Source organism: Osmerus eperlanus, chromosome 20 (assembly GCF_963692335.1).
Source record: "Osmerus eperlanus chromosome 20, fOsmEpe2.1, whole genome shotgun sequence".
Classification (NCBI taxonomy): domain Eukaryota; kingdom Metazoa; phylum Chordata; class Actinopteri; order Osmeriformes; family Osmeridae; genus Osmerus; species Osmerus eperlanus.
In genome coordinates, this window is record NC_085037.1 from 8,757,703 (window position 1) to 8,782,875 (window position 25,173).

General features: G+C 47.1%; 1 protein-coding gene across 1 annotated transcript; it reads right to left on the reverse strand.

The window, feature by feature from the left end:
* Nucleotides 1-641: 641 nt before the first annotated feature.
* On the reverse strand, nucleotides 642-24,512 carry trim71 (tripartite motif containing 71, E3 ubiquitin protein ligase). Its single transcript, XM_062487267.1, has 7 exons — nucleotides 22,556-24,512; nucleotides 12,762-12,929; nucleotides 10,068-10,202; nucleotides 7,661-7,903; nucleotides 6,904-7,401; nucleotides 6,453-6,593; nucleotides 642-6,238 (listed from the first exon to the last, which is right to left on the reverse strand). The coding sequence occupies exons 1-7, from the start codon at nucleotides 23,273-23,275 to the stop codon at nucleotides 5,666-5,668; spliced, it is 2,478 nt and encodes an 825-aa protein (XP_062343251.1). The 5' UTR covers nucleotides 23,276-24,512; the 3' UTR covers nucleotides 642-5,665.
* Between the last annotated feature and the right edge of the window lie 661 nt (nucleotides 24,513-25,173).

Below are 25,173 nucleotides of genomic sequence, written 5' to 3' on the forward strand. Positions count from 1 at the left end.
TCATGTCCCAGTTAAAAAGCTCTCTCTCATAAAGTAAAACATCTTCAATAAATAACTGATTAGGAAACAATGTTTGGCATGAGGGGGTGATTTAGGTGGTGATTTAGTGATAAGATTTTGGAAGTCTACGGTTAGAAACAATTTCTGAAACTTGTTGGCCAAATCTTGTACAAATTGCACAGCTATAATCATCTATTGCAATGTAGTGTCTGAGAAATCCATAAAGACAACCGTCATTATCAAATGTTGACAAAACGTTTTAAAAAAATTACTTCATCTGTGTTTAAATGAAGAGCAAATGCTTGACAAAGGTTGGATACCATATGTTTTTGCAAGTATCACTCAAGAAAGATCTGGAGTTCTTAGAAATGCTGTCCGTTCTCAAGACATTTTCTCAGAAAAGTCTCACGGAGAGTGGGTGAAGGTGCAACAGTGTCATCTAGTGGACACAGCAGGCTATTACAACTGCAATGGTCAGCCACAATGCCTCTCAAGGTAAGAAATTCTCTGGTAAATGCTGTTTGTAACTTCTTGTTAAATTGAGGTATAGTGTGCATTGACACATTGAAATACCTGTAACAGAAACAATGACATTTCATCCTTTTACTGTGTAGGAATTGCAAACCAGAAAGAAAAATTTTATCACAAAAAAGTTTATTAAGTGTAAACAAAAAAACTGCATAGGAAATGTTTAAAGTCCAAAGAAAACAGGAAGAGCATCAGGTGGCCAATATATTTTAGTCTCTTTCGCCTTATCTAGACTGAAGACCTGACATGTGCACCTCCAGTCATCCCTGTGTGTGTGGGGAGAGGTGGGGGGCTGGGAGGGGGGGGCTGGGAGGGGGGGGGGGTAGCTGGGAGGGGGTAGCTGGGAGGGGGTAGCTGGGAGGGGGGGGGGTGTAATGAGGATCAGGGGGTGGGGGATGGGGGACAATCATACTTTCATACACACAACTTTGTCAAACATGAGCGCATGGCAACACACACTCTTTCTTTTGAGCGCATGTACACAAGTACATGTATACACACACACACACACACACACACACACACACAGACGCATGGGCATGGAAGCACTAGCAGCACCCATCTAAACTCAGCTGGCCACCCTGCTGTCCCCTGACTCTTGGACTGTGAGGAGTATACATTCAGTGGATTTCTGTTCGATAACAATAAAGATGCTGTGCACAAACACCCACACACACACACAGCCGCCCACCCACAGGACAGAACATGACTGAGTAAAAGAGGTAAAAAAATTGCTTATAACAACTTTAACATGGTAGCGATAGTGACATCCATGTTCCAAGACCGTTCGACAGAATATCAAAATTAAACTGTTATATTAGTGTTGTTTGTGTTTAGTGTGTTTGTATTTAGTAAGGAGAATTGGCTGTACTGGTCCTTGGTAGGAATATGGGGTCTCTGTCCTGTCCCATGTTGTGGGGGTTATCGGTCACTGAGTGAGAATCAACACGAAACCTGACAACCCTTTTCTTCAAAAAAATACATTCCAAAAGGATTTACAAGAATCATGTGGTCGGGAGTATTTGAACTTTTGTGTTCATCAAATAATTGTTTCAAGAAAAAAAAGGAAAGAGTAAGAATCAGAATCAGAAGAAATGTGAAGAAAATTATCCAAAAGCAACATTATCATTTTGTTTTTCCAGATTGAGAAATAACGTTTTTTTTTTTTATAATACGGGCATGGACACACACAGAGAAAAGACAGAGGTCAAAACAGAAAGAACACAACACCATTACTATGGGACACGTTTCATTGAGGGCACCCGCAAGGCAGACCCACAATAACTACCTGAGTTTTTTTTTTGTTTTTTTTTTTTTGTTTAAAGATTATACAATCATTAAAAGAGGTCTAAAACCTTGCACACATTACGTGACACTGTTTCACATTTTCTCTTTTTGATAGGCCAAAAAACAATATGTTGAAAACCCACCCAATAGTACAGAAAACCAGTCACATGCTCGGCAGCCACAACTGTACTTCCTGGATGTTTTAAAGAGCGGGAAAAGATGCCAGCCACTCTGCATAACACTGCAGACTGCTTGATCATATGTATTTGCTTTGCTTTGTTTAACCAGCTATAAGGCCATATTTTCAGCTCTAATCAACATATCAAGATTCCCAGGCATGGCTGGCCGAGCACAGATCGGGCTCTGCAGAATCTCTCCAGAACAGGAAATACAATCGCAAAGGTCAAAGGTTCAAATGTTCAATCCAACACAATTCTAAACACACACACATCTTTGGGTAAATAATTGTGATAAAAACCATCCCAAAATTCCAATAAACTTTCCGTCTGAGTTTTCAACACCTGTCTGGGAGACGTTGGTACATTACAAGGACTTTTTAAAGCATGCAACTAAAGAAAAGGGGGGAAAATAATCTTAAAATACATGTTTTTTCTCTTTAAGAGCAAAGATCAAAAACAAGATTGATGCAGACTTGAATTAGCCATTTTTATAATAATACTGAGACAAAGACAGATCATATTGGTGAAGAAGCGAGGTGTTGGGTTTCCAAGAAGCAGTGGACTCAAACTCACTTGCCCTTTCATGTGCTAGCGTCTCCGCTTAATACCGGATCCTGAGCAGCCTGCTGGACACTTGACGGACAATATAATCACTAAGTGTTCCTATAAACCACAGATTGCATTGTCATAGAATTTGAGTTTAGACTCATCACAATAAGTTACATTACACCTCAACTAACACCTTACTTGCTCTACATCCACACTGCTAGGAGTCTAACTGAGAAGATCATGGTAAACTGTGCTGAACAAAATGAGGTCATTCTGGTGTGCCCCAAACAGTCAACTGTCTCAAACTCTTGAAGAGCAAAGCGTGACAGAGAAATGTGGGGTCTATGTGGTCATGTGCCTCTGACATCACTAAGACTCTTAGCCAACAGTGACATTGCAATCTCTCTCACTGTTGGCCAATCAGGTTACAGCCCTGCTTATCTGCATTATGAGGTAATGAAACAGGGGGCCAGCCCTCCTAAATGCATCCAATAGAGCACAGGGATTTATCTCTGGCTAAAGATTTGGATAACACTTATGCATATGTATTTGTATATATATTATATTATGGTCCAAATAACATTTTTCTTCTGTGACAATATGGTCCAAATGCCAACCCTGTTTGGCACAGAACCCTCACCGACCATTTTTGGCACAATGCTCAGATCTGCGGTATTTGGTTTCTCCATACATCAAAAAGGCATTGTTTTCCAAACAATTAACAGTAAGCTGAAAAGTGACCACTGCACCTAGTGGTCAAGAAGGCTGCATGCAATTGCAGTTTCAGCTGAAATAGAGCCACTATGATTGGAATCTTTGGTCCACCAGGTAAGGTACATATAACACAAAAGGTGTATTAAAAGCATGAGGTATATGTTAAATGAGGTATGTAAAAAAAAATCTATACATAATGTGTCAGACTTTGAGCTGCACAGTACATGTGTTGAGGTGTCTGAGAGTTCCTACTAGAGGTATTTAAAAATTCCATGAGATAAGTAGGTATCTGTCAGCTGAGGTAAATTAAGAGATATGAGGTATGCAACAGTCGAGGTACATGAAGAGATATGAGGTATGCAACAGTTGAGGTACATGAGAAGTCCAGAGGATTTCAATCCTGATGATGAGCTGCCTAACTCCTTTCTTTGAGGTAAGATTCACAGCCAACACATGCCAAGGAGCTATAATAGTTGTTTGCTATGCTAAGGAAGTGGCTAATGAACCGTAATTATTCAGGACTCTGTTTTACTCTTAGTAACTAAATTAGCGTTTAACAGTAATTGGGTTGGGATGCTAATGAAAATTTGAGATGCAATTTCTGAGTCTCAAGGCAGTGTAACTGTCGTTAGCACAAGGGAGGTAAATGTCATAATGTACTAGGCCAACATATTTCCCTAGACCACATACTGAAAGCTCTTCCTTCAAACCAAACTCAAGAGCTTCACATGGTTGGTGTTCTCGTCTTAAGTTGAGACACTGATATTGTCCCATGGAACCCCAATAGGTTTGTATTATATTCTCCTGGAAGTTACAGTGCTTTGAAGGTATGGTTCGGTTACATGCAAGTGTTTTTGACCTCCCAACACCAATGATTAATCAACAAAGTGTCGGTGTTCAATAGTCGCCAAACAAACGCTTAGCTGTTGTGCAGAAATTCTACCTTTGGTTGACTTCACTAGCTGGTCTACTAGACCTCCATCTTATGAGGACTGGTCTGCATGTACATATTTTGGAATTCCTTTCTGAACTCCGATCACACAACAATAAATAGGGCGGGGCTTTGTAGTGACATCACACCCGTTGCAAGGGACTGGATTAAATCCTGGGCCCCAAAAGTCAATCAGAGTGGCTTTCAATCACAATCCAAAACCAAAGGATTGGTACATCCTCTTGACGAGATGGATGTCTGCTTTGAGGCTTTGTTTACGTTTTTCCTTGCTCCCAAAGACGTGTCTGTCAAACATGATTAAATCTCTGACGAAAACATCAACAATAGGCCAACTCACTCAACTCATCTGAAATCCTTTGGTGGGTCCCTGTATCCAAGAGGACCAATGCTTTTCCTTGCATATTAATATAAATCTTTAGATTGGGCTGGACTGTGAAGAACAAGCTCCTTTTACTTAATCAAGTTGCAAATCTGATTCTCAATTAATGAAGCCCAACATGGGAGGGTTGATAATTCAGGAATCAGATACTTTGGGTAAAGGAGGGCTTTCTACCCTACAATGCTTACCCCATGATTCCACTCAATCATCACATTTCTTTTGACCATGGTCAAGCCACTTTAATCACAGGGCCAGTAAAGCTAAGACGATATCCTGGGTACGACTGATCAGGTTCATCTACATCAGTATCAAGTCTCTTCCTTCCTGGTCTGAGCAAACTCTGATTCAGTCTCATGTTTGGCATCACATAAAGCACTCAGTCTGTCCGAACACTCAACAGTCCAGTCCCAGAGTCTTAGAGAGACAGGGTCGCTGCACAAACAAAGAAGAGGTTGACTAACTAGCCTGCAAACATCAAATGACACTACTGAAGAGGGGTAAGCCTTCTGGTCAGAACTAATCACACAAGAGTCTACAGCGCTCTGAGTATTGTCTCAGCAACAACATTCAGGAGGTTCTCTTAACTCATACTCCGACTGCACAGCAAGAATTCAATTAATCCTGTGCAAATATGAAAACAAAAACTCTTAAATAAAATAAAAAAAGGATTGAGGTAGACTTTCTTTTCTTCTTAGTAAAACTTCACGGACTAAATCTCTGCTCAGAGAGTATGAGTACATTCAAAGGGAGCTAAATGAGGTAGGTATGGAGCAGAGGTTTTCAAGACAAGTGAGAAATTCCCTGAGATGGCGACTTGAGGAGAGTTGATGGAGAGAGTTCAGAGCAGCCGAGACAAAAGAAAACAATGGCTCTTAGTCGTAATCTATTGATATCAATCTTCTTAGTGGTCCCCATAGTCATACACCACATGATTCAAATAATAATCCCAAAAATTTAAAGGAAACTGAAAAAGTACATTTGGCAAAACGGTTTTCCTTTCATCATGTTCCTCTGCTCTGAATCCTCCCTTCCATCTCTCCTCCTGGTTGTGTCTGTTGATTCACTGATTGAGACTTTTCAGAACTTAAGGATGCGGTTGTTCCCAAAGTCGACAACCACAATGACTCCGTCGGGTGCCACGCCAACGCCAGATGGACGGTCCATCTGTCCAAAGCCACTGCCTTGCGTGCCGAATTTGCATAAGAAGTTCCCATTGGGCTCGAACACCTGGACGCGGTGGTTGCGGGAGTCGGCCACGATGATGCGATTCTCCTGGTCCACTACCACACCCTGGGGGCGGAGGAACTGCCCATTCCCCGTGCCCTCGGAGCCCAGGAAACGGGCGGACTGGCAGTCAGGGCGGATAACCAGGAGACGATGGTTGTTGAAGTCCGTCACCACCAGGTGGTCCTCATGGTTGAAGGCCACGCCCCTGGGGGAATCAAAGTGTTTCCAGAGGGCTCCCTCAAAGCCGTATTTGTTGAGGAAGGAGCCGTCAGGGCCGAAGAGCTGCACGCGGTGGTTCCTTGTGTCCGACACCAGGATCTTTCCCTCGGAATTGACTGCGACATCCCAGGGGTAATTAAATTGGCCATTTTTGGTGCCCTTCTCCCCAAACTTGAGCAGGTACTGACCCTCAAATGTGAACACCTGTCGTGGAAAACACATTGTTGACTGGTAAGAAACCTTACACACACCTATACTGACTTAGTATTTAATGTCCAGAACTTTGATTTACTACTAATAAGCAGTTTGTAATGCTCCCGTTATTTAATAATGAATGATATTTCTTTACAAAACCGCTATGGAGGTTTGGATAACATCTGGTATGTTCCAAACCGTTCCTTGGCTGGTGCCAATGTACCTGCACACGGTGATTGTCCTTGTCAGCTACGATGATGCGTCGCTGGCTGTCACATGCCACGCCCGCTGGCCGGTCAAACTGACCAGGCCTAGAACCTAGAGAGCCAAACTTGTGATGGTAGGCACCGCAGGGTTTGAAGATCTGGCCAAGAAAGGAGGAGATGACCGGGTAAATAAACACAACTATCCAGTCTTTGGCCATAATTAGCTTGGCTGGTAGTTAAGAGAAAAGAGTTTGGGGTGGCAGACGTCAGAGCGAAGATGACACAGAAAGGATGTAGACAAAAAGGAAAGAGAGAGAAGATGGATAGATGGAGCAGAAAGAGAGAGAGATATAGAATATACAGTACCAGTCAAAAGTTTGGACACATTTTCCCGAATGTGGGAAAATGTGTCCAAACTTTTAAGGGGGGGAACAAACCTAAATAGGTTGACTTGGTCGAGGTTCTTACCTGTATGCGGTTGTTGCTGCGGTCAGCCACGACCACGTAGCCCTCCTTGTCCACGCTGATGCCCCAGGGTCGGCACAGCTGCCCGTCTCCTTCCCCCTCGCCCCCAAACGCAGACACCATTGCCCCCAGGGCACCGTAGCTTCTGCCAGACTTAACCATCACCTTGAAGGGGCTGCCCTGGATGTGTTGGTTGCATACCAGCACCGACACCAGGTGTTCACCCTCGCTCTTGGGCAGGTAGCTGATGGTGTACGAACCGTTCTGGTGGTCAGTCACCTCGGCCGCCGACAGGGTCCCGCCGGACGTCGCCATGACGACCGCCGACACGGCGTCTCCTCCCGACAGGCGCGGCTCACCGTCGTGGTCGTAGCCGTTCACGGTGAAGGAGGCGGGCTTGCTGCGCAGGGCGCTTTTGAGGCCCTCGCCGTGTGCCTTTGTGACGGGAGCGAAGGCACCACTGCTGATCAGGCCCATGGACTGGATGGCTATGTACAGAGCCTGAGAGGGGGGGGGGAATTCACATAGAGAACGTCAATAGAGCACTCAGACAAACATGAAATCTCATGTACTCTTCATAGATTAGATTAGATTTAATCTAATCTAATCATAGGGTCTTACCAATACACAGTCTACATGTAATAAATGAATTCAAAGTATACATTTTCCATGCCTCGTCTATGCATTATGCAGTCTACTGTGCTCTTTGGGTAGCCCGACATACTCTCTAAGAAGCCTGCAAAGCTGCAGACGGTCCTACCTGGTCCGGGGGCGTGAACATGAAGCGGTCGTCCTCCTGCGGCTGCAGAAGGCCCCGGAGCGACTTGAGCTCCTGGATCTGGGTGAGCATGCGCTCGCGGGCCAGCAGCACGTCCAGCTGCCGGCCCTCGTCCAGCACCTGTCCCACGGCCGCGATGGTGCTGTCCAGCTTGGTCAGGTTCTGGTGCAGCTTCTCCACCTGCAGGTACAGGGACTTGGCCTTCAACTGGCGGATCTTCTCCACCTGGGAAAGAGACAGGTGTGTATGGGTGAAGGGGGAGGGGGGAGGGATGAGGGAGGGGGAGAGAAAGGTGAGCCAACTATAAAAGGCCGGAAACCTCTGTTTGTCTGTCCGTGGTATTTTCCAGAGAACCGTACACTGAATGAAGTTTCCCAGGTGCGTTGCTACGGACCCAAGGATGTGCTGCGTCAAACTAGTGTGAAGTCGTTTGGATGAGCGGTTCACCACAAATAAATATACCAGCATTTGCCGCCATGTAGAGGTGCACCACATGATGGGGCCCTGGATCTTTAGAGGAATACATTTAAACGCGTTAGCTGCACTAAGCAATGGAGCCCTGAATAAATACACATACATTCACCGCCAACTGGCATTGAACTAGCGTGCCCGCTGAAGGCCACTGCACTAGTGTAAGTCAAATGATATACTGACAGCAGGAGCCCAGTTATAAACGGACCTGACATGATCCAAGGGAGGCCACAATGTGCTCCTCAATCTCAATTAGACGTATCCACAACAAATGTAAATACACACGCTTGATTGATTGGAATGCCTATCGTGGGCACTGAATGGAAATCCAGTGGATCTCCAGTCCAGTTTAATGTGAGACGGCAGACAGACAGCTGCAGCAGCCGAAGAGGCGGGATCATTCACCCAGAGACAGGAAATGAGGAGAGGGAGTCAGCCTTACCAAACAAACAAGACAATAGCTCTCCCTCTCTATGTTACAGAAAGACCTTTTATGATAGGTAAAGCGCCTAGTAAGAAACAATGGAAGCCCTTAAAGGAAGGGCTTTGTGTGCCCCGGGCACAAGGAGGACTGTAATTTGCATCTGTGGTAGTTGTGATTCTCTTTATGGGCCGCTGAGGACAAAGACAAGGAGATGCATTTCAAAGACAGGGTCGAGGGACGCAGAGCAGTGTGTGTGTGTGTCTGTTTGAGGGGGGTTGGGGTTTCCTGTAATGACTTTATCAGGCGAGTCAAGTCAAGCTGGGGATAAAGTGTGTTCTATACGAGGGCATTAGAGAGAAAACACGAGTAAGGGAAAACCTCCTGTGTGCCACATTGACCTCTCCTTAATCTCTCTCTCTCTCTTACACACACACCATTTTAACCTGTCAGGGGGGAAACCCATTAATTTAACCTGATCTTGGCCAGTCTGCCATTAAGGAGAGGCCTTATTCCTAACCTTCCAATCAGAACGGTCTCGGTAACATCGTAAAAACTGTGCCATGTCTACCTGCTTTCAGATCTGACAGCTGCAGGGTTGTGTGTGTGTGTGTGTGTGTGTGTGTGTGTGTGTGTGTGTGTTTAATGCCGATGTACACTCAAGCTTTGACTTGAGTCCCTGTAGAAGTCAAACATGGTAAAAGCACAATCTACCTCAACCTAACTCCAGGGTCTAGTGTCTTAGAAGCGTGGGTTCAGGTAAGTTCCACAGAGAGTTGTTGATATCCGGGGGGCCACAACAGGGGAGGTAAAAGCTCCTTCTCTGCCCCAAGAAAGGCTCTCTTTCTCTGGGTAACCCTAGACCCAGGGGGGGACTGGGAGTTAGTCTGATAGCGACACACTGCTTTCCCAATCTGGCTTTATTGGATTACTCCACTACAGGTTTGTATGGTGCTTTACGTTATGGGACACTTGCTCATTGTTGAATGCTTTTTCAGTTTGTTTTCACAGTGGGTGTAGTTTGTCACTCAACAAGCCTAGCTGGAGACACCAGTCTTGTCCTGGGGTTGTGCTCAGAGTGTGTCCCTGGTCCTGTTCTTCCTGTGTGTGACTTGGTAAACACATTCTAGTGTCGAGTGTGTGTCACTCAGTATGAAAAGACACACAGACAATGGCATGTACTGTACATGCATACACATGTTTATAGTAAACACGGGAGAGTAAACCGTCATAAAAAAGGAGGAGGCAACCAGGTCCTGGTTGGCCACACCTCTGACACACACACACACACACACACACTTTGAAACTGAGAACCTGAGTCGTGCACACGGGACTGTGTGTGTGAATATGAGCATCTACTGTACATGTTAACAGAAGTCTCCTTTGCCCCCTAACTTCTACTAGGAGACTTCTGTCTAACCCCCTGTCTGTCATCACAACACTTCAGTTTGAGAGAGAGAGAGAGAGAGAGACAGTCAAGAGTCAGAGGAATCTCACCTTCCACAGTAGTTCACATTCTCTCTCCTCCAGGGCTTTCTTGTGCCTCAGTACGATTGCCTTCACTTCCGTCTGAACCACTTTGGCTTTGATCTCCACCTGCTCTGCCATGGCCTGGGCCTTCTCCATACTCAGCTAGAGGAGCGGAAGAAACCAGAGGTCACGAGACACCCGACCCCTCCAGAACATTCTCAGAAGAGCAAAGAAAACCAGCGGAGCATGTATACAGAGGGATCTGGAAGGGATGCGACATTTTCTTGACGTTCTCCACACTCAGTTACCATGACACATCAAACAGGAAACCCTTATGGAAGACAGGAAATGCAACCTACGGGTATTTCACATCACATCTCCTTTGTAAGATGACCGGACACCTGCACTTTAATGGCCTGCTTTTGTCCCAAGTCACAAATTAGCCAGGGGAGAGGAAACAGGAATGGATGAGATCCATTGGATTACCTCACAAACCATCAAACACTAGGGGTGAAGCGCAGTGGTGTCAGTTCTCTTTCTAACAAACCAATACTGGTGGTAACTTGAGAATTAGATTTTTTTCTGTTCTTTGTTTTTCCTCCAACCAGTGTTTTTTCCTCTCTCTTTCATCAGCCCTTTCCTCTCTGACGTCTCTGGAAGGTTGGGTGGGGGGAGTTGGACCTCACAGGCACATGGGCAAGATGGAAAGGGTCTCCTTTGTGACATCAACCACAGGGGACAGAGATCAGCCATACCCCCAAAGGTCATGCCCCCTGAACCCTGGCTAAAGACCCCCAATGGGAATAAAGTCAGGCAGCTTTTCTCTTTCCCACTGCCATTTGGTGCAGGCAGCTAAAGGGTCAGCTAAAACAAGCCCCCCAAATGGGCGGGAGCAGGGGTGAGGGGAAAGATGTTATGTATACAGTAATGTAATATGTAATGTAATACTGAGAGAGTAAGAGAGACATGGGGGAGTGGGGGGGGGGGTATAAAATAATTGGTGGTGGAGAGAAAGAGCTGTCCCTTCTAGTAATTCACTTCCTCCCCCCCCCCCCCCATGTTCTCTCCATCTCTTCCCCTCTCTGCATGGTAAGGCCTTGCAGCATGCAGCAGCAGCTTGAAACACAAAGGAGGTCAAACAGTCCAACCGGGCTGCCGGGGCGACTCCTGCTAAGCAGCAGGTCACAAGTTCAGGGTCAGGGGTCGCCGAAGATAATGGGTGTGGGGTGGGCGGAAATTTCCTACCCCAGGGGATAGGAGAGTGTGTTTGTGTGTTACGTGCAAACTGGTGTCAGCAAGTTCTACTGAACTGACCTGGGATAGAATAGGTGGACACACATACACATGGAGATGCTGGGAGGACTACTGTAACACCTAAACATGCTCTCTACTCATTTCCTGACCTACTAGCACCACCAGTAGCTACTGCTTTGTATGTTAGTGCTCTACAGATGAACAACATTTTCTCTAACTTAATACTCCATTAATAATCTAAATTGGATGGTTTTAAAACACACACACACACACACACACTACAGTCACACCACACAAATGTCAAGGGAGGAGGATGATAAAGAGAGTCAAGGTTGAGTCAAAGAGTGACTGTCACACCACACAAATGTCAAGGGAGGAGGATGATAAAGCGAGTCAAGGTTGAGTCAAAGAGTGACTATGTGTCATGACGTAACCCTACCGTGGTTGGCTGGATTGTGTTACAAGGTTGTGTTGCGTCTTGACCAAGGTCACCACATTGCTCAACCTCCCAGAAAAGGTTACGCAACACGCCCTACCCTGCTAGCTCTGGTTAAACCTGGTTAAAGCACAAGCCATGTCATTCAGCAACACTTCAAACCAGTCCAAAACCTTTCGAGGTTTATGAACGTAACTCCGTCACTACCACATTAGTGAAGCTTAGACAGAGCAGATCTTGAGAGGAGGCTCCATGCTATTTTTGGTTCAAAGTTTAGTCAACAATGTTGGTAGGGTAGTAAAATAGCATGACTACATGTTTTATGTATTATTATTTTTTACATAGTTTATTTATTTGTTCCTGATTTGTTCCCTAAGAGAAGTGGACGTCAGTGCATCTGACCTGATCTGCGTCTACAAACAACACCCACGTGGCTCCACAGGAGAGGTATCTCCACCCATCTGCCTTTGTAATTCAGACCCCCCCCCTCCCCCTTGTCTGTCTTCTGACTCTCTTTCTCTCTCCTCGTCTCTTCACATGCCTAGCTTCCTCCCCCAGGACACAGCTGGAGATGTGAGTGTGTCTTGTGTGCTGGTGTGGGGGCTTGGTCCCATCAACCAATTCTACAATCACATGAACAGAGGGATCTTACGGGTTTGTGTGGTGTTGGGGGAGGGGGAAAGGTAGGTCTTTTCCTTGGCCTGCAATCCTTAAATACCTTCTCAACCTTCTCCGATCCTCCGATCTGACCCCCAGCCCTGCCCCCTCACTCCAGTTTGCCAGCTGGCCACCTTTAACCCCGGTCCTCTGTAAAGCCCAATCCCAGTGAATCAAGCTTCTGCCCCCACCCCCACTGGTCACGTAGACACCTCAGATGGGAGACAGGGAGGGGAAGCAGTGTGTGTGCGTGTGCGTGTGAATGTATTCAGGGAAAGAGGGTCTGTTGTAAGAATTTGTTCATTTCTGAAGAAGTAACGCCTCCAGACCCCCCCCCCCCCCCTGCCACGCCCCTTCTCCCCACACACACACACCTGCACAGCCTGGCGCCCCTGCTGTGCGTCAGCCAGCAGTTGGATGGTGATGGTCCTGGAGTCCTGGACGGCGTCCTGGAGGTACACGAAGCTGTGGCCGATGTGGCGGCCCACGCTGCACTCTCTACAGATGGGCACCGAGCAGGTCTCACAGAAGAACAGGAACACCTGGGGGAGAGAGAGACGGGGAGGGTTGGATCTTATTGAGTCACCCTAATACTTAAGATGGGCGCATATGACTTTGATGAGTAAGCAACAATAATATTAATCGGGTGGCTTTGTGTCCTCTCACACACACACACACACACACACACACACACACACACACAAGCGTGTGCGCCTCATATATCTGCATAAAGGGTAGTGCAAATATTATTCGCTTCCGGAACACTATGGCAACAGAAAGATAACTGAGCCATCATCCAAAACAGATTGTCCTGTAAACCTCAATCCCTTCTAAGTGTTGATTGGTTTTAATGAAAGACTGTCCAAATGTGGGTTAACTTACCCCACTGAGACGTGAGATCAATTTCCTCCAATGGGAGGAAAGCTGAACAGAGGGGGAAGGGCCAGAAATCAATCCATCAATAAAGGCTGTTCCCCTGAGGGAAAAGAATGATCTAATGACACGGTCGCGCTCACACACACACACACACAAGCAATCTATGAATTCCCTTTTCTGGTCTTTTCTAGGCCCTTCTGTTTCCCCACAATCGTCTCCACTCCACATCTCCTGTTGCTCTTTCTCCATCATTCACCTCCTCCTCCTTCTCCCCCCCCCCCCTTCCCTTTCACATCTCCCAAATTCCAAGGACAGGGAAGAACAAATAGGCGGAGGAAAGGATGAGGTGGAGGCTGGAGGGATGGACAGAGGAGGTGGAGGGAGAGGGACAGAGGGGGTGGATGAAGGTATAGATGGATGGATGAAAAAGCGAATCCATCCAACCTTCTTCTTGCACCCTTCTACCATGTTGTCAACATTGATTCTGACTCTAATTAAGGAACACGACAGGAAGGGTTATCAATATTGGTCAACATGGCAATCACTACTGAAAGACTTCTCTCCTCCTCTCGGGTGTCAACAATCACCGTGTCAGTTCTTGGTCACACACACACACACACACACTGGGTTGGGGGTTCTCCATGATTACGTAACACTCCGGCCTCCTGGAATAGTCAATATTATTGACTCACACAGGATGCCGTTCCTTTTCCTCTGAGAGGTCCCCATTCACAACGTCCAAGAATAGACTACACACACACAACACAACACACATTCAGACTCAGGAAGATTGACTCCCCCTACAGAGCAACGTTCTCCATATATGCACGTACAGCACGGAGACCCACAACCCCACCCACCCTCCCTCACACACACACACACACGCACACACACACACACACACACACGCTTTGAAGAATACACTCAGCATTCCATGACCCAGACCCGTCCAACACATGACGGTGAGAGTTCAAAGCAAGACACAGCACAGACAGAGTAGGTGTGCGTTCACGACAAAGTCATCAATTCTCCGCAGTACATTCTAGAACTACACCTAGACCTGCATGGAAAATCCTTTGCTCACATACACACCCAGCCATAGAAACGGCATAAACCAAGGCCAGCTCCCCTTCAATGCAAATATGCATGACCTAGGCTAGCACACACCGACAAACCCGCACGCAAACACACACACACACACACACAGTATTAGTAGTTGGTGGGGAGGGGGTGTGTCAGTGGCACCCATTAGCAGGCCTCTTTCACAGCCGAGGCAGGCTGGGGGATGTGACTTATTGTATTTCATTAGTGCACCGGACGTTACCACTCCCCCCAGCACCCGCTCACGCACACATAAGCCTCGTTCATATGGTTTTCACCACACAAACAGAACCCACGGAACGACCCAGAAGGACTGCACAACATCAAAATCATGATCTATATATCTTTTGGTGGGACAAGAGAAATGTTTAAATGACAGTCACACTGCTTGTGAAGGTGGGGGTGGGGGTGGGTAGGCAGGAGCTGTTTCATGCTCACACGCACCCCCATGCTGGGGGAGGGGTTCTGACCTGCAAGTAACATCACACCACGGTGCTAGAACCTTCTCTGTGAACTGCAAACAAGCAAACATGAATCGCAGACAGCTGGCATAGCTTTGTGTGGAAGGGTTTCTTTGAAGGCCACAGCCACATAGAAAGGTTCTGCAGGTTTTTTCCATGTATCTAGTATTCATTGCTGTTCCTAGGCTTGGAAAAGGTTCTACCGAATAATAGACTTTCTTTCTTTTACATATTTTTTTTATTTATATTTTACGTAAAAATTAAAGCACAGCTTCTGCGGTGGAGTCTAATTTCACTGTTGCTGTTAAAAAACAGCAAACACAAAATATATCTTATTTTGTCTGCAGATGTAGGAAATGTCAGTTGTGTAGTAGTGTACACACACACTCTTGTGGACTGATGTCACTTTGTGAGGTTAGACGTCACAAGCAATAGTATTGTAAAAGTACAAATTGCATGTAAACTATGAGACTTTCATATCCACTGACTCTTTTAGTTTTGTTTTTTTTACTTGTCTCATTCTGTGTTCTTCTGTCTGTAACTATGTGTTCTCATGTTGCTGCTTGTCTTGGCCAGGTCTCCCTTGAAAAATAGATTTTTAATCTCAATGGAGCCCCTCGGTTAAATAAAAAATAAAAGGAATCGGAGAGACCGGACAGAGAGGAGGGAGTAGAGATAAACACAGAAACGGAGACAAGGATTACAGAAGAATATGGGAAGGACAGAACGCTTTTCTTCTGTCCATTCAGCACAGGCAGGCTAAACCCAGTCAGTTCCCTGTGTCAAAGTGGATCATCTATAGGATCCTCCAACCAAAAACACCCCAGCTCCGAAGCCAATCCCGGCTATACCATCTGCCCATCTAAGCTTCTTTTACAGAAGACATGGGTGTTTTTAACACTTCTAATCTCTTTCCTTCTCTGTCCGTCTCTGTCTCTCTATTTATAATCCATTCTTGGTTTCCTACTCTCGTTTCTTTATGTACATTTTCACCCTTTGCTCGTTGCTTCTGGTTCTTTGACCGTCTTTATCGTCCATTCCCTCCTCTATCCCTCCTTTCCTTCCTTCCCCCACTGCCCCGCCCACGATTCCTAGCAACCCTGTTTGGCTTGTTGCCACGGGGACACACACACAGACGGACGCGCCTGCTGATGTTTTGAAACACGGCCAGATACTACCGAAGGGGGGCGGTGGCCGCCAGCCAGCGATCTCATTGGCCGATCCTCTAGCAAGGGGAAGGCAAACAAAACTGAGTCAGCTGGCCTCCACAGGCAGGGAGCACGTGAGGGACTGTGACCATGTGTGGACACAGAACCCTCTGTCTGTCTGTCTGTCTGTCTGTCTGTGTGTGTGTGTGTGTGCGTGTCCGTGCGTGCGTGCAAGCGTGTGGGTTTTGCGGGAGGTTATTTGGAGTGCATGCAGCAGTGTTTGAAAAAGAGAGGTTGAGAAATGGGGAGAAGAGGGGGAAATTTGAGAAGATATATAGAGTGAAAGAAGATATAGGATAAAATAAAGTGCAAGGCAGCGATTACATAGAAAAGAAGGGATCAGAGAGAGAGAGAGAGAGAGAGAGAGAGAGAGAGAGAGAGAGAGAGAGAGAGAGAGAGAGAGAGAGAGAGAGAGAGAGAGAGAGAGAGAGAGAGAGAGAGAGAGAGAGAGAGAGAGAGAGAGAGAGAGAGAGAGGAGGAGAAAGAAGTCAAGAAGTTAAGAAAGAAAGAAAGAAAGAAAGAAAGGAAAGAAAAGAATAGAGTAGCATGGCATTTGAATGAGCAATGAGACGTATGATGTAACAAAGTGTGAGTGTGTATTTGTGTAAGGTTAAGGTTCAGTTATCTTTGGTAACTGATGCCATCAGTTCTCCTGGAAGAGAAGCACATGCCCAGAGCTCTACAGTTACACTGGGCCACGACACGGCCAAGCCCTGCCATACCGTCACCCACATCCATTTTGTGGCTTCATGTATATGTCACCATGTCTATCAAGGACATTTAACTCCAGACACGTTTCAAATGTCAGGCCAGACCTTGCCATTTACAATCTACTACACTTAGCAAAAATTATAAATAGGCTAAACAAGCAAAGAAAAGCATAACACATTGTCATCTGACAGACATTTTGTGTGGCAATGACAAAACGGAAAACACCAAGTATAAAAGTGTCTCCGTTTTTTGGGGCTCACCATCGGGCTTCTATGCATTTCCAAGCACAACAGCTGCCGTGACGCTGACTACAGCCCTTAGTGGAGAAAGAATGTCCATGCCTTCCGGCTCTGGTTCCAGTAGTGACCCACACAATTCACTCCCCAATTGCCATCCCACCCACACCACACCCACAACCCAAAGGACTAACATGCCAGTGTGGCATGTTAGTCTAAAGACGTTGACCCTTACAAGGCAATATCCCGCTTACACAAGCAAACTGAGACCTCAGCAGAAATGCACACCCGTGTTGTGAACGGTATCACACTGCATGTATGCACGCACAGACACACACCGACATACACACACACACACACACGTGTCCAGGTGTTGCTTTTCGGAGTCACCCTATGATAGATAAGCGCTGTGGACCAGGGACAACATAACCAATGCCTTCCCCCTCCATCCATAAACCAAAGTTTACCTAAGAGATACTTACATCAAAGCAATATTAACTTCCTCTGAGCCACTCTCCCTCTCTCTTGCTTACTTACACACACACACACACACAAACACACACACACAAACACACTTCCCTTTCTTTAGAGGGGGGTGCACACACACAAGGCACAGGAAACATTGGGGCACTCTAATTATTGGGCACATGGTGTGCATTAAAACTTTGGAAGTCCAAATTCACATAATCTAACTCTGCTGGCTCCACGGAAACACACAAACACTCTCTCTGTCTCTTACACACCTTTAGAAGATAAGTACCTACAGATGGAAGATGCTCAACAAGAGTTGAATTCAGAAACGTCTATGCCTTCTGCACACACACACACACACACAAAAAGAACAAAAATCGCATGCGTGTACATGAATGAACAACCTAGAACAGTCTGAGAATTCTGCACAATATGAGTGTTGAAATGTAATAACTCAAGGCAACAGCTGCTTAATCCTGATCAGCTCTAGACAGTCCAACAGCCATTGTCTGGGATGGAGTGAGAGCAGAGAACGGATGAGGATGGAAACGACTGGGGAAATCCCAGATGTGTGTGTGCGTGAGAGTGTTTGAGGGAACCCGAGGAGGTATAAACTCAAGTTATGGGCATTCCTCTGAGCTTGTATCAGTCTCAGCTCTGGGTCGGGTTTCCTACGTGTGTGTGAGTAACAGTCTGTCCATCTGTGTCCAGCACATTATAATGGGATGACCTATCCGATCGATGTGTGTGTGGTTCTCTTAAGATTAAGAATGGGTTTGAAACAGGAAGTGCATCTCCAGTCGGTTACAATGGTAGGCTGATCTTAGTGCAGCCCCCTACTACACCAACACACACACACTGCTTTCTTCTTAGTAAAACAAAAGGTCCGTGTGTAAAATGTGTCCCCTAGGGGAGGTGTGTGTGGGGGGGAGGGGGTGAGTTGTGAAACCGATTAGTTCAGCTGGGCCTTTGGCCTCATCGTTACAGTGCTGTGTGTGTGTGTGTGTGTGTGTGTGTGTGTGTGTGCATGCTCAAAAATATTCTGCAACCTTTTCCCTAAACCTAAGCCTAAACCAATCCCCCCCTCACCTTTGCCCCCAGAAAAAAGCTGGAGTGTGTGTGTGTGTGTGAAGGGGAGGGGGGCGAGGGTTGTGCCTCTTCCCCAAGAAAGTTGTCATGGAGACATCAAGAGCTTAATCTGAGGCGACGAGTCAGATTCAAGGAGATTACCATATCATTAGCAAGGACCTCCCAACCCACAAGGCGTGCAACAAGAAGTGTGTGTGTGTGAGAGTGAGTGAGAACAAATGAGTGTGTGCGCGCAGTGGAGGGTGACATCACAGTAAATGGAGGGCAATGTTTGATGTAATCCAATTTTCCATTTCCCATCTCCTGCCATCAGCGCATGGCAAGAGAGAACCTGAGAGATACATCGGACATGGAGGACACACACGCTCTTATCACACTGGCTACTGATGTTTTCACCCCCAAAAGTGTCTTATCTTACAACTGAACCGTTCAGTCAGCAGCCATCTATCCAGAAGGAGAACTTTCCTCCCCAACCTCTCTCTGTCCTTATGGTCACCCATCAATTGCCTAATCTGACGCTTTTAAAAATTAGTACCTGTGAATTTTTTTGGTATTGTAATTTACAAAAGTGACACAAATGAAGTGTGATGTAGCGGTCAATTGGCAGCATGTTGTCAGATTAGGCACACTTAGTTTAAAAGGGAATTCATGCAAAACCAAAATACATGAAAATATAATCCCAATCCACCTTTTTCTTGCAAAACAATATGACCTCACCGCATAGCTTTCACCAACACCAGTAGGAATAAACTGGAATCTGAGAACACCCCCCTCTCTTTGTTTCCTTCACCCCCCCCCCCTCCCCCTCCTGTCTGTGCTGCTGAGTGGTGGGTTGCACCTCGAGGGGCGTGTGTCTCATGGCTCCACAAGGAATGTGTCTGAGAGGAACTGGATCCAGTCGCTGAAATCACGAACACACCCCCCCTCCCCAAGCACACACACCAGCCACTTCCCTCGCTACCATGTGTGTGTGCGCTGTGTGAGTCCCAGGCGCAACATCACCTAATTTAGTATGTGTAGTCTAGTTTTAGCTAGTCCACGTGCAGTGGGATACCGTTTTGAACCTTTTAGCGAGTGTCCGTTTGTCTCTGTGGATGTCATTCTGCCTTTCACTCCCACAGCTGAGAGCTGTCCCGTTGCAAACATTCCCACATTCCTTTTTAACAAGACCACCACCACCACAAGCTTCCCTCCAGTACCCCTCCACAGACACATGCACGCACAAACTACCACCACAAGCTTCCCTCCAAGTTACCGTAATCTTTCCTCCAACACCCCCAAACAACACACAACAAACCTCCTCCAGCCTCCCTCCAGTCCCAGCCTCTCCCCTTCATATGGTCGAATAAACAGACAGGGAAAACTAAGATGGTCATCCAAATAGTCAAATGCCTTTTAAAGCGCGTCAATATCCTTAAATGTACAACTATCTTCAGCAGAAGTAATGGAGAACCAATATTTATGGTTCGTACAGCTGGCAGTTGGCAGGAGGCTGTCTCAAACTCCCAGGGCAGGAACAAGGCAGAGTTCCTCGAAAGAATTACATAACAGGTCGGAACCAATAGAAACTTTTGCCCCAGGAAAGTCTACCTCTTGAACTTTGTGTGCGTGTGTCTACGTGTGCTCCCTCGTGTTGAATTGCAGACTATATAATTCAAGGTCCCTGCTTTATTTGGACTCTCCTTAAAAGTGGATGAGCTGTTTTGTGTTATTTATGGTAGGGTGTGGCGGGTTTAGAGGAAGGGGGGTCTGTCACGGTCACACAAGCTAAAACCCTACTAAGTGTTGCGTTTTCCCCCTCAAAAGGACCACCTTTTGTTTCCCCCATGAGCTCTGGGTGGATCAAGCTCCATCAGGCCAGATCCTGATGCCGCCTAAACGCCCACCCCCCACCCCTCCCCCGCTGTTTGGAGGGGGAGGGGTGGGGGGGACAGGGCCATCTGGGGAGGGCCTAGTGCTGGCCCTTAGTCTTTACAAATCTCCCACTCACATTTCCACATTATAATAGCCTGGGTCATTAGCATAGAGAAGACGTGACAACACACACACACTCTTCACACACCCTGCCTGGAACCCCCCACCCCTGCCCCCCTTCAGGAAAGGGGGAGGTGCTATCCAATGCCCCACAATCATTCCCCACAGTGAAAGAGACATGGTTAAGGGTGGGGGGAGAGAGGGATGTGTGGGGTCTTTTACAGAGTGAGTCTTCAGGGCTGATGGATTTACAGGGCTCCTCTCACACCATCACAGGACAATGAGAGAGACTCTGCTGGCATCCAGGTGTAGATCGCCTGCCTTCTCCAGTGTCACTCCCTTCCCCCCAGGGTTACGTGGTGGGGGGGGCTTACTGGAAAACAGCCCTTACTGGAAAAGTGAACCCTAGTTTTACTGGCATTGACCAAAGGAGGAGGTGGGGGGAGGGGGATGTGGAGGAGGACCACAGAGCTGCCATGTCAGTTCATATAATTAACCTTTCAGACCACTGTAATGACAAGTTGGTTCTTTGTAACAACTTTTAATAGGTTAAAGCCTATTACCATGTAATTAGATTAAGATGAACTTTATTCAAGTTTAGTTCAGGGAAAAAAGTATAGTTCTAGGTCTGCTGTCTTGAATCAGCCAGGCTGGGCAAAAAGCAGTGAGTCACTCCTTCCCACAGCAGCGGTGGCCATTTTGTCAGGTGACCCAGCAAAGCTATGCACACACTTCGGCTTGACCTAAATCTCAAACCCAAACAACCCATCAAAATGATATTGTATTGACACACATTCTCTCCTTATTCCAATTGGTCAACGGTTAAGTGGTTTTTCTGGTCAAGCCTCTGGCCGACAGCTCTTGTTGGTAAAACTATACCAGACCAGTACTGCGAGTTCCCCCTCTCTGCATGCTGCTGTAACAGACACAGAAACATGTGTGCAGTCAAACTGGAGGGGCCTCCCTCTCTCTGGAGCTGGAAGGGTACAGATTAACTAGACTCTCTGGGACTGTGTGTGTGTGTGTGTGTGTGTGTGTGTGTGTGTGTGTGTGTGTGTGTGTGTGTGTGTGTGTGTGTGTGTGTGTGTGTGTGTGTGTGTGTGTGTGTGTGTATGCGTGGAGCTAGTCCATGGGAGTCAGTTGGCTGAGCGGTGAGGGAGTCGGGCTAGTAATCCGAAGGTTGCCCGTTCGATTCCCGGTCATGCCAACTGACGTTGTGTCCTTGGGCAAGGCACTTCACCCTACTTGCCTCGGGGGAATGTCCCTGTACTTACTGTAAGTCGCTCTGGATAAGAGCGTCTGCTAAATGACTAAATGTAACACACGTGCCTAGAAGTCTCCAGGGAACTAGGTGAAGAGCCAATAGGCTCACTTTGAACTTCTGGCCATATGGCCTCCTGTAAGGTCCTGTACACACAATGCTATTACACGACAGAGTGTGTGTATGTTGCTACACACATAAGGCTATTATAAAGTCACCAAGGGGATAGGCAGGTATGGTTTGCCCGCCTAACGAGTCAGCATTACAGAGCACCACAAAAGCACTGCAGAACCCTGTGACAGTGGTGCCACATAAATGGTTTGGTTTGCATGATATTTTTATGTATGCACTTTGAGGTCCATACACAGGTGAAACATCACGTGCCACTGTGAACTTGTGCTTTTTCACATGTGCACGGTTTTATGTGTGCATATCTCATGTATACTTATATGGTACATCAGTACTTCGTCTCTGTGTGTGTGTGTGTGTGTGTGTGTGTGTGTTCACAGCGTGCTAACGTGAGAGAGCCCAAAACCCATGTTGTGCAGACCAAGAATCATGTGAAGACCAGCTGTAGAGGATCCACATGTTGACCAGAACAACAGTGGGTGTTTGCAGGGTGACAGTGCATTGGAACTCTCTGTATTTATCATCATGTGGTGAACTCTGTGTCCGTTGGCAAATGAAAAACATATGCATTATGTGTGCATGCGCGGAAGACATAGATACTCGAATAACAGTTCTCCAGATCGAAAATGAACATTCAAAAAGGAAGCTCACCTCGTTGTCATGGTGCTGGCAGAAGCTCATACGGTCCTGGAAGAGGGAAAGCAGGGCGAAGTTGGACTGGAGGGACTGTGCCAGGGACACTCCCTGGTTAGGGCTGGCGTTGGTCGGGGGCCCGAGGTGGAGGCCGTCTCCCAGGAGCTCGATGAAGTGGTCCTTGGTCAGCCGGACCCTCTGGTGGGCCCTCACGCAGTTGTCGCACAGGTACTCTTGGCAGTCCAGGCAGTGGGAGCTGGCGGGGTTCTCCTCGTCACAGGAGCTGCACTGGGGGTTCCCCAGGCAGTGGGGCCTCAGCAGGCTCCCGTGGGAGTGGTGGAAGCCCGGGACGCCACTTCCGATCACTCCCCTGTGGTGGCCGTTCTTGTTGTGGAGCTGCTCCTCGGAGCTCACCACCACGTCCAGCAAGTTGCTGAACAAGAAGTTGGAGGAGGGCAGAGAGTCCATGCCGGCCTCAGAGATGGACACTTTCTGGTTGCAGGTGGGGCATCGGAGCTTCAGGGGGTCTCCAGGGCTTCTTTGGCCCTCCAGACACTGTCTGCAGAAGGCGTGGAGGCAGGGGAGGACTAGCAACCGCCTGGAGGTGATGGAGGAAGAGGAAGAGGTGTGGGAGGAAGAGGAGGAGGTGGAGGAGTTGGAGGAAATTGGAGCGTTGGAGCCGCAGAGCTCTTTACAGAGCGGGCACGTCTGCAGGTCCGAGTCGGGAAAGGAAGCCATCTGCAGCGCTACAGAAAACGGGCTCAACTTAAAACATGTGCTGCATTGAGACTGAGGTATTCATTTGGGAAGCGTCCGTTTCCCCTTTCTATGCTGTGTAAAATAAGCTGGTGTTTTGAGGTAGATAAGTGAAAAGTCTGTTCGATTCCGAAGAAATTCTACATGTCTTGAGAGGCAGAGGCAGACGCCTTCTCCAAGAAAAAAAGAGTTGACAGTAAATACAAAATGTAGTGAAGACAAACTAGTTACTCTTCAGTTTGCAGTTTCTCAGTCATTTTAGTTGGTTAAGGCTTGTGTCAAGAGGTAATGTCGGTCACTCTTTCAAATTAGACAAATTAGAGAAAATATTTATCACATTTGGGGCGGGGGGGTTATTTTAAAAATGGTATACCCAGTCGTGCCCCTGGAATAATGTTTGTTGGCGTTAGGATCATCAAGGTTTAAAAAATAATCCAGGAACTAGTGAGATACTGGATCCGTGGCGATTTGGAAGCTCCATCTTCCCTCCCTCATCGACTCAACATGGTTACGGGCCGGGCCACAGCGCATCCAATTCGGACAATACCAAGGAAATACCGAGTGTGCTATATTCTATCCGTGTTGCCGTTATTCTTTAGTCCACCATCGGGGCCCGTTCCGTGGCGTCAGGCGCAGCCAGTGGAAATTAGTAGCAGTTCTACACTCGGCCCAAAATACCTTAAATTATTCATCAAAGCATTTGCTCATAAGCAACGCGATCTCCTAGCGTATCGTTGGGTCAGTTTTCCGCAAACTAACCACGTCACCTTTGGCTCAAACTAATGCTCAATACACAGTCGATACACATCTACTGACAAGTATGCATTTCTGAGTGTGTATGTAGCCGATACCACTCCCCTGGCCACTTTCTTTCCTTCTCTCTCTCCCTCCCTCCCTCTCTGCGCGGAGGAATGCACTGGGCTGTTCCACGCGTCTCTGGAAGCCCCGGAGAAGGTACAAGCCTTCGAGCCCTCCAATCGCGTGAGAATGGCACCCTTGCACCGGAAACCCCGTAGTTGAACGATTGTATCGGTCTGCAAATCTTAGTGTAAATCGTCTTTTTCTCTGCGTCAAAATGAAGGTATGCGCCGGTCCCGTTGTGCGCGTGTTGATCGTGCAGATCCTCCAGCCGCTCTAAGCCAACTGAGAAAAATTGACACACACTTCCGCTCGAGTGAACGGGGAGGGGAGAGCTTGGGGACAGTGTCCGGGTGAGAGGGGGAGGGATGGCCGAGCGCGTATAGACCGCCCTCAGTCCCGTAGGCTACTTTTCACTCATTCACGGATGAGGTTAATTTATGCATGATTACATTCAGCAGACCATCCATGGCGTTTCTCCACGAGTCAGTATGCTATGAGAAAACCATTTCTATTCTATGGTTGAATCAGTCTAGTGCCAACTCCAAATAAGCAGCAACCAAGTTCACTTGAGTCAAGAAGTTCAGATTATCCGACTGCTACATCCTTAACCCAGGCCAGGCCTAAGGGAAAGAACAGTTAATCAGATCATATGATAACTGATGCACTGTGGCTGTCCTTTTATCATAAAGACAGCTGAACAGACAAGAAAAGGATGATGAACCTTCACATTAACAAATGAAAGGGATGAGAGAAGGGTGTGAGAACAGGGGAGGGTTAGTCTTTGACTGAACGCAGACATGAGTAGAACTTGTAAACGTGGACCCAGTCAGACCAAGAACTCATAAGACCAGGTCACAGGTGCCCACATCTGACGTACCGTCCCTGATGTTCAGCCACACCATCAGTCCTCCCACCTCCGTCTCACTTCTACGGCCCGGTCCTGAGGCAAACCCGGTCTTGGGGCAAACCTCCACGCTCCGCCTGGTCCTGTCAGGCCTGCCCAGATACATTTGCAGGAT